This window comes from Astatotilapia calliptera, chromosome 11, assembly GCF_964374335.1.
Source record: "Astatotilapia calliptera chromosome 11, fAstCal68.1, whole genome shotgun sequence".
NCBI lineage: Eukaryota > Metazoa > Chordata > Actinopteri > Cichliformes > Cichlidae > Astatotilapia > Astatotilapia calliptera.
Genome location: NC_137432.1, coordinates 21,454,184 through 21,469,765, shown reverse-complemented (window position 1 = coordinate 21,469,765; position 15,582 = coordinate 21,454,184). Strand labels below are relative to the sequence as shown.

The 15,582-nt window shown below is 40.3% G+C and overlaps 1 protein-coding gene across 5 annotated transcripts in view; it reads right to left on the bottom strand.

The window, feature by feature from the left end:
• galnt1 (UDP-N-acetyl-alpha-D-galactosamine:polypeptide N-acetylgalactosaminyltransferase 1) overlaps positions 1 to 15,582 on the bottom strand; it is a 56,705-nt gene that overhangs the window by 16,878 nt on the left and 24,245 nt on the right. For 4 of the 5 annotated variants that reach the window (XM_026183850.2, XM_026183849.2, XM_026183852.2 and 1 more), the window contains 2 exons: positions 5,990 to 6,129; positions 5,726 to 5,894 (listed from right to left, as the gene is read on the bottom strand). In XM_026183850.2, the coding sequence (XP_026039635.1) occupies positions 5,726 to 5,894; positions 5,990 to 6,128 (308 nt within the window). In that variant the 5' untranslated portion in view covers position 6,129. Of the gene's footprint in view, positions 1 to 5,725; positions 5,895 to 5,989; positions 6,130 to 6,224; positions 6,413 to 15,582 lie in introns of all 5 variants that reach the window. The other variant, XM_026183851.2, reaches the window with a different exon arrangement.

Below are 15,582 nucleotides of genomic sequence, written 5' to 3'. Positions count from 1 at the left end.
TGTTTGGGGTGTGCATGTTCGTATGCTCGAAAATAGGGAGGTCGATGAGCACACAAGATGATTCACTGTAAAAACAGAGACAGCCTTTGAGTCTTTTAATGTTTTTCTAAGGCGGCTCATTATTTCTCGCTCACATGAAAAAAACATGAGTTAAGGCATGATCTTTGGTGTGTAGCAGAGGAAAAAGAAGACCGTGTGTCTATACACAGCCAGTTGCAAACATGTTTATTTGTATTAGCATTTTTTTTTTAAAGAGCAATTGTAGGGAGCCCTGTGCACTCGAACAGTCAGGGTGGCGGAGCAACATTTGGCAACGGCAAAGCAAGCTAATGAGTTACAGGCTGCGTCTTCAAGCAGGGAATTGTGGGGATATTTAAACATGGGCGTGCGCGCTGGCTTTAATTAAACAGCATTATTGTTGCAACATTACACACACACACACACACCAATAAAAGTCTGCATTCTCAAAAAACAACAAAAACAACAATGTAGTCATCACCAAAAAAAAAAAGCTTTTCTGAAAGGTGTGGTCATGAAAAGTATTTTCACATACTGTAAATCCACCCAGACACATACAGAATTACACACACACAGGCGTGACCGTAACGTCAGAAAGTAGCGATCTTCGGCCGGGGCGTGTGGATGTCATAAGGCCTGCTGCACAAAAAAGATCCAGATCATTTCCTTGGCCGACTACATGGTGCCCTTTAGAGTGACCTGACAAAATATAAAGCTCATCAAATTAAATCTCTTGCACAAGTTTGTTAAAGTCCAAGACAAGAAAATGGTCATAATTCTGCCAAGACTGCATGTTACATTGAAAATGCCTGACTTCCTGTTGGGCCTAAGGTATGGCTCAAAGCTCCAGGCTTTTTGTCTATCTTAAGACAAAACAACATAAATGCAGATTAAATATGGTGCTGGGGTGGCTTCACTGAAATATTGTAGGTGGCACAAAACAGCCATTTTGCCACACTGACGTGTAAAAGCCATTAAATATAAACTGCACGAAAGGTGATTCATGGAGAATTTCCATGGCCCTAGGGTGGACTGCCATAATCTTCACACTAAAGCATAATCAAGGCTTTAAGCGCCTTGATGTAACTATTGTGATTTGGTGCTATGGAAATAAAGCTGAGCTGAACTGAAGACTTGAAGTTTACTCGCAGAACCTTTCAGGTGAATATGGTGAACCTGTGAGGAGTTCATCAAAGTAAAATTGACATTTCCTGTTCCCACTAGCTGGTGCTCAAAATATCATTGACTATTGGGATATAGATGTCTGAATCTTATTAAGTGTCAAGTTTGGAACAGACTGAACAAAAGCTATTTCAGTTATACTATTTTGGCTCCTCGTGGCAGCACATCAAAGTCTGGAATGCCACCAGCGGATCCACCATTTAATAAAAACTCACAGCCCTCATAATAACGTAACATCAACTCTTTGAGGGTTATCTGGTCAACATTTAATGCGCTGATCCTGCCTCGATCAGAGTGTAAAACATGTTAAATACTGTCATATATGAACTCTTATAAATCACGTCAAGCTTGGGGCTAGTTGGACAATTTATGTGTGAATTACACATTAAAATTTAATGCTGAATGACTAAAACTCACCACTGCATCACGGACACGGCAATCAAAAGAAAGTCAAAAGCTTCACAATTTAGCATGACCAAAGTCTTTAGTTCAAGACAGATCAAATATGAAGATGATTACATTAAACTATGAGGAGTTTATTAAAGTAAAATCCCCAGATTCATTTGACAGAAACATAATAATGCAACAAATTAATTACAATATGGCCTTCGCACTGTTAGTGCTCGGGCCTTAAAAAACCACAAGTGAGTTTTTCCCCCCTTTAAAGTATCAGCTAATGACAACCTCATTTGTGATGAATTCAGCCAGTTTCCCTAAACTTGCTGATCCACACACAAATACACAGTGAAATAGACACAAATGCATGCACTCCTACACACACGCAGCCACACGTTCCCTTGCACGATATTGACTCCGTCTTATCTACTAATTGGAAAAGCAGATAGACGGGGGGAAGGCTGAGTGAAAACACACCTAGTAATCAACTCTCGCTCAAAGACTAAAACCCATTTCACGGATCAAGGTCCTCTTACTCTCCTGCCTGTCTACTGTGCATGTGCCCCTTCCTGTCACTGTTGCGCCTCTCAGTCAGTCTTCCTCTCCATCGCTCCAAAAACCTTCATTTCTGATGCATGTTCCTCTACTGAAGCAAAAAAAAAAAAAAAAGACGGGGGGTGGGGTGGGGGGCTGCTTTCCACCTCCCTGAGCTAACCTTGACATATCTTTTCAGCTGTTGGCTGGATGCACATCGTCTGCCTGTCTGAAGACTGAACAACCTTCAACCTAAAACCGCTTGCACTCACACACAGACACAGTCAACATTGAAATTCTGCTCACATGATATATGAATTACACACATAACTTATATTATAAAAGTGTTGTTGAAAAAAACATTACATCACTAAAATGATGCTTTAGCTGTTGTGACAGGGTTTAGGATTTATTTATGGGCAGCAATTGTGTAAATATGACTGCCCACAGTCACCACATGTTCATTCATGACTTTACAGAAACCTTGCAGAATAAAGGTGCTCAGAATGGTGCTTTCATTCACTGATTGCAATATTAAGACACAATTACTGTTAGGTTGGCTATGTCAAGCAGTTTTACAACACATATAATAAACACAAGCACGGCTCTGCTTTACTTCTTTGTGACCGTGAGCAATCAGACAAAAATCCCTGTGTGATGTGCTAATGAAAACTGTTCTGGTAGCACTTTACCATCAGCTGGATTTAACAGCAGCCTTGAATGAATGAATCGCTCTAAAACCACATGCAGTCCCAAAAAGAACATTTTCACAGGTATTCACACGCAATCCTGTGAAGAACTAGGTACACCCTCACTGCTTCCATAGGAATTAAGAGTGTAAATAGCAGATGGGTGCACTTGATTAACTGATCATCAGCAAGTGTGAGTGTGAGCAACTCGAGTTGTTGATCTGGAGCATTCAGGTGTGTACAATGTTCCCAGGACTGGATACCCAGCCAATTCACCCCAAGGTCAAACTGTGCCAGTGCTCAGAGAAACTGGCAAAAACCCAAGAGTTTCATCTCAGACTCTCCAGGCCTCAGTTAGCATACTGAATGTTAAAGTTCATGACAGCACAATTACTAAAAGACTAAATAAGTATGGCTTATTTAGTTCCCAGGAGAAAGCTGCTTCTCTTTAAAGGGAACATTGCAGCATGGCTTACCGTAATTGTCGGGCTGTAAGCCGCTACTTTTTGCACAAGCTTTGAACCCTGCGGCTTTTAGTCAGGTGCGGCTTTTCTGTGGATTGTCCATGATTTTTGTCATATCGTAAGACGATTTGTTTTGTTTGTTCCGCTGTTGTACGGCACTACGTTGCCTGGCGGAAGGGCATGTGATCAGACACACAGTATCGGGGTTCAAGAGTGGTATGTTGGTCACATGTCCATCCGCCAGGCAACATAGTGCTGTACAAGTAGCGTGAAAAACAAACTTCAAAGTAGCGCTATGCGTTCAGCGGGAGTCATGGATGACGAGCGGCGATAAACTTGCGAAAAGCAAGTTATGCTCAACTCCACCGGTGGAATCTGACAGCGTGGAAAAGTGTGAAAACATCCATGATCACCAACGGATTTCGAAGGGCTGGACTGCTGCATGATGAAGAGGAGGACACCGCCACGGCCCTTCTGAGGGTGTTCGACTCTGACACTGACAACGAGGATTTCTTTTGTTTTGAAAGTGACAACGAAGGAGAGAAGCGGAGAGTGGAGGACGTAGGCATCCTGAGCCTGTTCGTATCCGACACTGGAGAAGAGGACTTTGGTGGTTTTAGTGCGCAGGAAGATGGTGGTGAATGACTGACTTTTCTTCTTGTTAAAGCCGTGTCGCTGCACCTGAGCCTAAAAGGTAGGCCGAATCTATTTTTCTGGTGTGCTGTAGGTTACTGTTATGTACTACATTTGTTACTCATTTATGAAGCACAGTACATGTTTCCTACTTGTAATTACCGCTACTTGTACATATACCTAAAAAGTTATGCAAATATGTACCCATAACTTGTTTTTCAAAATATTTTAAAAAAGGGGTGTGTCTCCAAACAGCCATCTCTTTCCTGACAATTCCCTTTGTGCATATTCTCTTACATATGATAAGTCAACATTGAAACACCTGCGGCTTTTAGTCAGGTGCGGCTAATGTATGTACAAAACAGGATTTTCCCCTGATTTTAGCTTGTGTGGCTAATATTCAGGTGCGCTTTGTAGTCCGGGAAATATGGTAATTTTGCAAAGTTGCATCTGAGAGAAAAAAACCCACACAATTGTTTTGGAACAATATCTTTTCAACAGGCAAACCAAATGAGGAGATGTTTGACCATAATGGTCACGTTATGTTGTTGAAAACCAAACAGAGCACATCAGCAACTATCAGCACAGCTGGGCTTGTTTTGCTTTAACCAACCTGGGCACCTTGCAGTCACTGAGTAACCTAGAGTTAAATGTGAGGACATCTGTGTGATAGATAAAACTTGTCCCAAATTGGGTCAGGCTAAAGGACAATGATCCAAAAACAGCAACAAATCTACAATAGAGCAGCATTAAAAAAAGGATCATGGTGCTGAAATGATCAAGTCAGAGTCCAGACCTCAACCTGACTGAAATGCAGTGGTGGGGCCTTAAGACAGCTGTGAAAAAACCCTCACAAACATCAATGAACTGAAGCAACATTGTGGGCAATAATTCTTAAACACTGATGTGAGAAACCTATACAGTCATAGAAAAACTGATTACTTCCAGTTACTACAACTAAAGGTGGTCCTATAAGCCATTTAATCACAGAGCCGTGTGTAAACTTTCCTTTTCACATGACCGTATCTACTGTCATGAAATCCTGCACACTGATTCTCACCAGAGCTCAACTGGCAGTTTTGAAACCAACACAAATGGTGCTCAGCAGAGTTTGTTTTAACACAGTGTGAAAGCTCTCCAAAAACATTTGTCTTTTAAATGTTTTTTTTCCATGAAAACCATTTTCAAATGATTTGCAAAAAGGAAAAACAGAAGCTGGTTGAAACTGGAAAGAAAATAATAATATGAATTGTGGGAAGCTTTGTGAACACCACAAAAAAACCCAAACAAAACCCAAACATCATACATCTTTGGAAAACATTCTGCTGTCTGTGCGATGTTTAGGTGGCACTGGATAGATTTGACATGTACAATTTCCTGTTATTAATATTAACATATAATGATTTATGTTTATACTTACTACACAACATAACACAAAGAGGATATTTAGGCCCTGCTTCATACAATATGAATACCGAATTAGGAACTCCTGACTGTTTTTCAGGAAGTTCAAATTCCCTTGAGATCTTTGAGGGCACCACACCCTCTCTGCTCTCCGAGTATCAAAGTTTAATAACTTCCTAATGAATACTCAGAGGTGCTTCTAACCTACATTTATTTTTGTATGTTATTCCATTTTACGATATGACATTTTTACTAGACATTTCTTTAAATCTCCTATCTAAAGTTTACCTAATTTTGCTATACTGTATAGGTCATGCCATTTAAAAACAATAACACTAATAAAATATGTATTATTGTTATTATCATGACAAAACACAGGACTTGTTGCTGGGAGAGGCAGCTCACCCTTCTAGGCGGACGTCAGGCAGCGAACGATTGAGAGCAATCATCTCCGAGGCCATGAGGTTGAACTGGTTGATCTTAAACATTTCCTTCATTTTCTCCTGCTGCTCTTTAGGGATCACCACAGGTTTCCCTCCTTCACCAGGCCCATCTCGTGGTCTGGACATGGTGTCTACAGAGGATACATATTCAGCTTTTCAAACTTGATGCTTGACAGTGCCATAAAAATGTGTCTGTGTATGGGTTTGTGTGGTGATACACCCTCACCGTCTCTCCCGGGCAGTCCTCTCGGCTTCTTGTCATCACACTTGTTGCACTCGCTGAAGTAGAGCAGAATGAACATGTCCAGCATCACCCAGACCAGAGAAGTGGCCAAAACCACCTTACAGTAGGCGAACCTCCGCATCCTGAAAATGTAGAGTGAGAAGTGGGGGGTAGTTACCATCAGAGGGTTTCTTTGAAAGCATGGTAGAGGAGGCAACTCTTCTCATATCTTTCCCACCTTTCTACTCAGTCCACTCAGCGTTTAGCCTTCCTGCAGCTCTGAGCCTCAGAGTGCTGGAAACACTTCCACCTGTCCATCAGTCTGCCTGACTCCTGTCTCCTATCTGTCAAGCTTTTTATCAGGGCCCCTCTAAGTGGTCGTCTCTACACTCAGTGAGATTCTCAAAATGACGGACTCCTGTCTTACTGGAGAAACAAAGCAATAAATCTAAGAACAATGAACGTTTATAATTGTTTATAGAGTCGATTTTGTTTTTTGTTTTTTAAAGGCAGTGGTTCCAGAATGGGGCTGCCAAAGAACATCAGTGTACTAAGTCCAAGTGTGCCTTGGGATTTTGTGACAACCATACATAAATATTGCATTACACAACTGCACAAAGACAAACAAATGAATTTTTAATTTCCTGTGTGTTGACAAATTCTATCCACTAAAAAATAAACTAAAAAACAAAATCCCAGAAAAGTCTGTTTGTACAGTTTCTAGATGGTGCATATTACAAATATTTGACACATCAAAACCTGACAGCAAGGGGGGGGGAATTCATTTTTATGGCAAGCTAGCCACAACTAACCAATGCCAAGGACCCCACAGCTAAACAAAAGGGAAAAATGAAAACTGCATGTAGATGGTGTCCTGTAAGCTGGCCATCTTATAGCTTCATTGTGTCAACCCCCTGCCCTCTGGCCTGCGTGCGTCATCTGTTAGAAGAAGTTGGCTAAGGTTGACATGCCAAGCAAGTTAAGGAGGCACTTGGAAACCAAACATCCCTTTTGAGAGTCGCTTGGCCCGCTTCAAAAAGAGAGCTGGATTTGAACCAAAGGAAGCTAAACTGTTTGTTGGATTGCGGGAACGTGTCTGATAAGGTGTTGGAGGCAAGTTGCATTCCAGAGGACCTTGTGACACATTCTTTTAGAATATTACAGGTGTTGTATGGTAGGTCCAGGTGGTGCAAAAAAATGCAATCAAAAGAACTGATGACATCTCAGATGACACTCAGAGGCTGTTATACAGGTGTGACTTGAAAATCTGTCTTGCCCTTTGGGCACAAAAAGTTTAAAAACCAATGTTTTACGATATCTAAACAACACTCTAACTACTGTCCAGTTCTACACAACAACCATCTAGTATATCAGTGTTCCCAAATACCCTGCAGGATATGAGCCAATCTACCCTTTGTACATTTAACATACCAAATCCCTGTGTTCTAAAGTGCAGTCAGACACCCACTCAAAGGTAAGCACAAACACACACACGGACACACACACACACACACAGCAGAGAGGGGAGCTATGATAGTAATTGCTTTTCGTTGGCAGGCAGCAAGAGACAAGACACAGCCACATTAAAATTCCACTGCTCCCCTTTCCTTCTCTCCTTCAGCACCATCTCCCTTCTCTTTGGCTGATTCTCTGCCTCAATGATCCCTCAGGTTGCAGCAGCACAAGCAGAAGGGAGAAAATTAATTTGGCCACGGTGATTTCTCTCGTGCCCCCGGGAGGGAAAAAAACGATGTTTGTGCACAGCTAGCTTAGCTTAGCTTAGTTTAGGTTTGCTTAGCAGCCAGGGAAATAAGAGAACTGCAGAGCAGCGTTTCTAAATTCCACCTGATAGGATTCTGGAAGCACAAAGTGCCGTGTACAGCAGAAAACAAGAGGGAAGATTTAACTGTTTGTCTTTCCTCAGACTTCTGTTCCTGTGAGTCAAGTAGTTTTAGTGTTCAGGTTAGAGCTGTACTCTCCGTATATGATGTGCATATATGTAGTCCAGGGATGGGATTCGAGAACTAGAATATCTAATCTATCAGATGCAGCTCCAGAGTAAGAAATTATGGCATCAGACTCAGAGCAGTGCACACATGAAAGCCGTTTTTATCCTGCTTCTGTTTCAAATAATAAAACATTTGTGGGCCTTTTCCTCACACAGAAAATTGATAACGAATAGATAAGCAAATAGATAAAGAATAAGGCCTATTAGCAGAATCAATAATGACACTGGTATTGATGAAATCTTATCAATAATCATCACTAATGTACTCTCCAGCAGAGTTGGGCAAATTACTGTTCTCGGATTAAAAGCTGACTCAACTGGAGGCGTAAATTTAAAAAGGTCTTGTCAGCTTGTCTTCTACTTCACAGCGTTTTGTAACTTTGCAAGATTTTATCTCTCAGGTTCACACGCGAAAGAAAAAAAAATTGGTGCAGGGCATCCATCCACCAGCACATACATGCTTAACTGTGATCTCTCACCCCCTGGGGAGAGAAAAAAACATCCAATGAAATCTATTGAACTGCTGCACCACCACCAACTTTTGACAAGGTTAAAATGTAACATGTTACATCAGTTTATACGTTCCCACTTAGCCACTCGACCAGTTTCAGTTTGAGTAAGGTATAAAAGAAAACAAAGCACTTATTGCAAACCACCTCATATCAGCCTTTAGAAACATTTCCTGACCATCACTTCTGCAGCTCCGTTAGATAACATCAGACACACAAAATAAATATTAATTACAAGATTTTTTTTAAAATAAGAAATAAAAACATTTTAAAATAAACATTAAACATCTGTTTTTAATATCTGTAGGGGAAAAGCAAGTTCAGGGAAACTCTCTTGTGAGGATATAGTAAGTGGGATATTGTAAGCTAGTAACATAGAGCTTAACATAGATGTGTAAATCATAGATATTTATACATAAAACACACTTCAGACAAATACGTTTTGTGTATATCATTACTGTTTAATCTATCATATTTGTGAAGGACTACTTTAAGACGTAGAAAAATAACTGTGTTTTAAATATTGCCACTAAACAGCAGAAAAAATGTGAATGTGAATAAAAATGTAAATGTCGTATTTCTGTATGAATGATAGAAAAATATTACCGGTAATATAACAAATAAAAACTGTTTAATTGTCATCAAATGGAAACTTCCTGACCTGGGATGAAAAAACAAATACTTAAACCAGGAAGTGAAGCTCTTTGGATGTTAAAACCTCCAGAGCTATACCAGAAATAAACATCTTTACAATCTGGTACAAAGAAAATGTTTGGTCTCCGTTACTTTTCTTTGAAAAGGCAGCATGTGTACAGGAAGCGAATCTTTACATAACCAACAAATTATGTTCCATTAGGGTCTAATTAAGTCATAATTAATGCAGTGGCTGCCTTTAGTTACTGGTGGCTACTGACGGGCTAATCGACTGCAGCTAATCAAGTAACAGAACTGGACTTCTAGATCATGTTTGTGGTGTTAAAGCAAATTTACCGCACTTCTCTGACAGCGGGAAATAGAACCATTTAGAGTGTGAGAATCTTTTAGTTTTGTTTTACTCACACTACTGTACAGTTTGACCTGTTCATGCTCTCTGCAGACTGATATACTTTAGATGGTCGCTTAGATAAGGTCTGCATGCTAAAAATGGGCCACTTTAGCCTAGTGGTTGCTAGGACACATAATGACACCATGATGTCTGATATGGATAAAGCTCGTCAAGGGGCCTACAATGCATCTGTGTGGCAAATTTGTTTGCACAGATTTTTTGTATTATAGTAAGATGTTAAAACTAATTAGCACACATATGTGAGTGTGGATGCAAAAAACCTTTCTAGCATTAGTTACCATAATAACATAATCATTCATTACATTCTCTTTTAACTGGCTCCAAAACGCCAAAGACACAATGGGCAAAATGCCAAACCCAAGACTTCAAAATCATCTCCAGGTCTATCTTTTATATACAGTCTTGCTATTGTCCCTAACATCTTTATATACAGTTATACAAGAAACTAATGTTTAATAGGTGATCATTGTGGCATCTGGCAGTCTGCACTCATGCGTGACTGAAGGAGAGCTACAGGGGTTGCTGCGTTCTGTAAAGCTGCTACCGTACTGAGTGTTGAACTGTGCAGTATGTTCACATTACTAACATTAGTTATGGTTCACAGCAGAGGTGCTAGAGGTTTGTGCAGCGATATTGGTGAAAAAGCTGAGCGCACTTACAAAATCACCATGCTATAGGATGTGTTATTGTATCTCTTTATAGCTCTCACATTTGCTTTACCGTTGATGTTATCTTCTGTTGTTTTTTCCTGTAAGCCACAGTGCAGGACCCGACCACATCTGTAATGCACTTTAAACTCAAACCCAGCTTGGTCTTTTGTCACAATTTGGACTGAAAACCATCATAAAACAAAACATGCCAGTTATAAAATTGTTCCTAGTAGATTCCTGGAAAATAACGATTTGGAAAATTCAGATTCCCCCGGATATCCTGAAGGAATTTACCAGACTGTTTATCTCACTTTTTTCCGTCCTCTCAAACTTGTTCAAATTCCAGGACTAGCAGGAAGGCTGAATTTCAGTACTCGCTCTGCAATCTCCGTCCTTTCTGTTTCACTGACAGCTGCTAGACTGCGTCGGCCTTGCTTGACCTTTATGAAACAACAACACAAAACCACACAATGTAGCAGAATCTTGGATATACTTCTCTCTTCACCGTTTCTGGTGCAACACATACATAGCAGAGCTCTTATATGAATAAGGACACCAACATCGGAGCTTTCCATCACAGAAAAACTTACATATTCCTGTTCACAGCATCATGTCAAAAATGCTGTCGGATGGATGTCAGCTTCTTTCCGGAGATGCCATTTGATCACAGCGAATGTAGAGAGCAGTGCTTCAAGCAACAGATACATTAAATAAAAGCATGCGCACGCACACACTCCTGCTTACTGCTGTCTCTCAGCCATGCCTCTCCACTCACTGTATTTCTAATCAGGCATGGCAGAGGACACCTCCGGTCTCCCTGGTGCTCTGGGCTCTGCCTCTCTGTGTGAGTGTCTGTCAGTTTAGTTTATGTTGGGTGCTAGTCTCTTTGAAGTCTCTTTTAAACAGCCTGGTTTCATATGACGTTAAACAGACCCACAACTCTCCATTGTTCTTATTAAGCCATTAGCATACTGCACTTCCTCCATCTTTCTTTTAAACCTCCATCCTGGTCATCATGCACTCTTGTTCCCAGCCGCCCCACCCCCACTCCCTCCCGTTTCTCTCTTAGTGATGTTTTCTCCTTTCAATAGCGGTTGCCATCACTACTTCCCTACAAAAACACAATTTCCTCCTTCACATCCTTCTCTGTGTCTCTCTTCATCTTCCCCTCCTCTCCTTTTCTCCACAGGCTTAATCCCCCTTTAGAGATTGCACAACCACTATTTCTCACAACCATTTGGAAAAACTCAGCAAGAGGATCCAGCACTTCACTCGCTTTAGAATTTATGACTGCGAGCGAGGATCCTCCCTTCTAGGGATTTCATGTTTATATGTATAAAAGAATATTCAGAGGAAGGCAGGGAGATAATACTGTACGTGACTGAGGGCAAATGAAAGAGATGATGAGTGTTACTAATAAACACAAAGTTTGTCCTGCTAAATATGTTAAACGACAAATGTGAACCCTCTGTATAGCAGTTTTGTTTTGTTTTGTTTTTTAAAAATCATAATATACAACCAGGTGTATTTTGTTTCTAAAAGTGTCTAAAGCATGCTGCCTTTTTGAAGCTTCCTTAAGAGGAAAACCAGAGACGGTGCTATTCAGGTGTACGAGTTGTCCTTGGGTCATATAGGCTTGATAAGCTCAACAGTTTCCAAGACAACGCTGATGGGAGCGCTGATTTTCTGAACAGTCGTAATGCATCTCAATTGGAGCAGAACAAGGCTCAGGCTAACATTAGGGGAGGGAAATAGAAACAGAACACGGTGGCCTGAAGCCCCGTCTTCATGCTTCTCTAAGGAGTACACAGTCGCCTGAGGCAAATCAGCTGGGTTCGCTTAATATCCAGATCATAACCTTGACTGCAGAATATAGACTGATCCCGTCGAGGAAATAAAAAACCCAAGGACTGGGACACGACTGAGAGAGAGTGAAAGAGACCTGCCATCAGTTAACAAAAAAAAAAGGGAGAGAAAATACACGCTCTGCCCATCTGACAGTGGACTTAAAAAACATACCGAGCACTGTACCTCTTTGGCATGTTGCTCTCTTCACCATGAGTTACAGGCTACATTGTATGATTCAGACTAATGCAAAATCCAAGACACTTTAATGAACAACCCAGAACACACACACACACACACACACACACACACACACACACACACACACACACACACACACACACACACACACACACACACACACACACACACACACACACAAAGAATTTGTTTAGGCTGCAATCTATAATTAATTAACCACAAGATTCATTGGTGACAGTGTTTTAGTTAATATTAGTGCGAGCCTGTAGAGCTCGAAGAATTCAATCATCACTTAAAAATCCCCCATGAGTCAAGATATCATTTTCCCCGTCGAATCACGACATGCTCTTAGCTGCATCAGTGGAAATAGATAAGGGGGATGGAAACAGTGTCAGAAAAGGGCAGAGGAGGTCAACTCAATCCTGTTTGCTGCGTAGATGCTCTCTGCTCCAGCGGAAAATACATGCAAAGTTAGCTAAACTAGTTTCTGAACTAAGAGCTACAAACTCTAAGGCACTAAAACAGGTTCAACTTTCTATTAATGTAGCATGTCAGGAGTCAGGCAGCTGCTCTGCAGGTGGACAGGACTGCGTTATTAATAGGTTATGAGCGAGGCTCTGGGATTGATTACCGATTTATGTTCTACATTTTTTCTCAGTTTTTAATTTTTTTTTCATTCAGACTAATATATTTTAAATTTGAATGGGTCTCAATGATCAGTGTTAGGTGTTTATTTAGAAAAACTCTTTTATTATTTTATTCAATCCGTTTTTTAAAGCAGCTCCGCAAACTGGCTTACTCACTCTGATTGCCTTCCACATGTCACGTGAATCCTTAATGATTTTAACTTGGTGGACATTATTGTTCATTGTTTTGTTATTTATTTATTTTTTTTACTCATGTGTGATCTTTGGGGCTTAAAATAATAATAATTATTATTATTTATATACACTCACCGGCCATTTCATTAGGTATACCTGCTTTAACAGTAATCTATTGGGATTTTCCCACTAAACCATGTGGGGTTTACAAATAATGGTCTGAAAAAGAGAAAAGATTGAGTGAGCAGCAGTTCTCTGGGTGAAAATGCCTTGTTGATGTCACAGATGATATATAACATATGGTTGAACAGCATTATTGATAATGGCCTTGCTTTGGCCTAAATACTGATATTAGTAACGATCTAAAAGAAATCAATACACCAAAATCAAAATGGTGCTATTCTCTTTGCAGTGATGGTTGTGAGCGTCGCGGCATTTCAGCATGAAAGTCACCTCACTAAAAGAAAAAGGTGCCACTTAGAGAACATTTCATGATTTCCACAGACCATCTAATAATTAAGATTAACCTGAGTACAGAAAAGGAGTGCCCAACATCAGCTGATGTCAAGATTAACTGTCGTCATCTCAGACACAACATTTCCAATTTCACAACACTCACAACAACAACAACTAAATCAAGCCAATAGACGTGCTTAAACACAGCAGCGCTGAGCTGAAACAGGCCCTGCTTCAGTTGTTTAGTTTCATTCTCCCGACAGTTCTATAGTCTGGTTGTTTTCCTGAGATGTGGAGCCTGGGGCTTTTTTTATCCCCACTACAGAGCTGAGAAATATCAGACCGCACGTACTACTAAGCCACTTGTGTAAGCAGAGTCAATCCCCCAGTATTATCAATGCCTGGTTCCTGGCCTTATTTATTGAAAACATTCCCCTGAGCAAACCCATATTGGCTTTTTACCAAATCACGGTATTACTGGCCACATTTACACTCTACACACTCTAATTAATCAGCACGTACGCCACAAAACAATGGTAAAATCTTTGCATGCTTTATTGATTTTTAGAAAGGCTTTCGATTCCATTTTGCTAGAGGGTTTAAATTAAAACATTCTCTGAATAAGCACAGCAGGTAGACGTTTGAAAACAATTAAGTCGACGTAAAGTCTTATTCGAATGACCATCAGTACATGAGGAATGCAGAGGTTGTCAATAATCCTAATCCATAATTTCTAATGTTAAAGAAAATCTTTTTTGCGTGTGTTTGGTATTTTATCAAGACTTCTTTTCTGCTTCTTTAAACACAGCATGGAAAGTCATTCACATAAAGGTCAAGATGAAACCTCTCAAGTAGGATGGAATGGCTGATATATATGATAGTATCTTTCAACAGTTTTATGTGACAACCTATAAATAGTTCAGTCTTCACCGAGGGGCCAGACAGATTTCAATCAATATTTGTCAAAAAATAGCCCACATATAAGCCTGAGGACTCATATCATTATTCAAGCTTAATGTCAAAGGCCTGCATTCAAAATATAAAATAAGATTCACAAGTTTAAGTATTATTAATGTTTTAAAGCACCAGAAATAAAAGCAATTGCTGTGAAGAATAACCCATTTCACTCTGATGTTTACTTTGTTTTTGGATGACAACTAGATTTTAGTTATTGATGCATGAACAGGTTCATGTTAATGTTCCTGCAGGTAAAGGTGGGGCTGACTTGAACCATTTCACATACTGCTGGGTAGCGTGTGAATTCCCCTTTGGGCATCATAATGTTAGTTATTTCAAGCTAAACACTAGGGCTGCACGATTAATCGTTAGAAAATCGCAATCTCGATTCATACTTATGTGCGATCTCATTTCCAAATGACAACGATTAAAAAAAAAAAAAAAAAAAAAAAAAAAAAGACGACGACGATTGTACCGCATTTTGATCCGGGACGTACTCTGCATGAAAACAAGCGCTCACTCTTCCTTCTCAACAAATGACAAGGGCGGAGCCTTATACCACGTGATACAGAGGCTGTGCCGTGTGAATTAGCAGGGGAAAACCAACGGAGAGCACGTCAGGGATGAGGAGAAAGTGACAGGAGAAAATCCGTCCCGGTCAACCACCCAAACATCAATAACGGGAACCTTATACAGCGCTTCCCTATACCCGTCAAACTCCCGCAGGCACAAAGAAATTACGGAGGCTATCACTTATCACCTGACCAAAGATATGGCTCCCATCAACACTGTGCAAAACGAGGGATTTAGGAAAATGATCAACACCCTAGACAAACGCTACACAGTGCTGTCCCGCAACTATTTTTCTATTGTTGCACTACCTGCTCTATACACGCAGTGTCGAGCAACGGTGGAGACGGAATTTCAAGCAGTACAACATGTTGCAGCAACAACAAAACGTGAGACATTTGTTGTTTTTATGTTTATTTATTGTTTTTATGTTCAGTCTCAACTGTTGCGAAGTTGATGTGCAGTTAATAAGTGCAATAAATATTTATACTGGAAAAGAAAATCGTGAGAGAA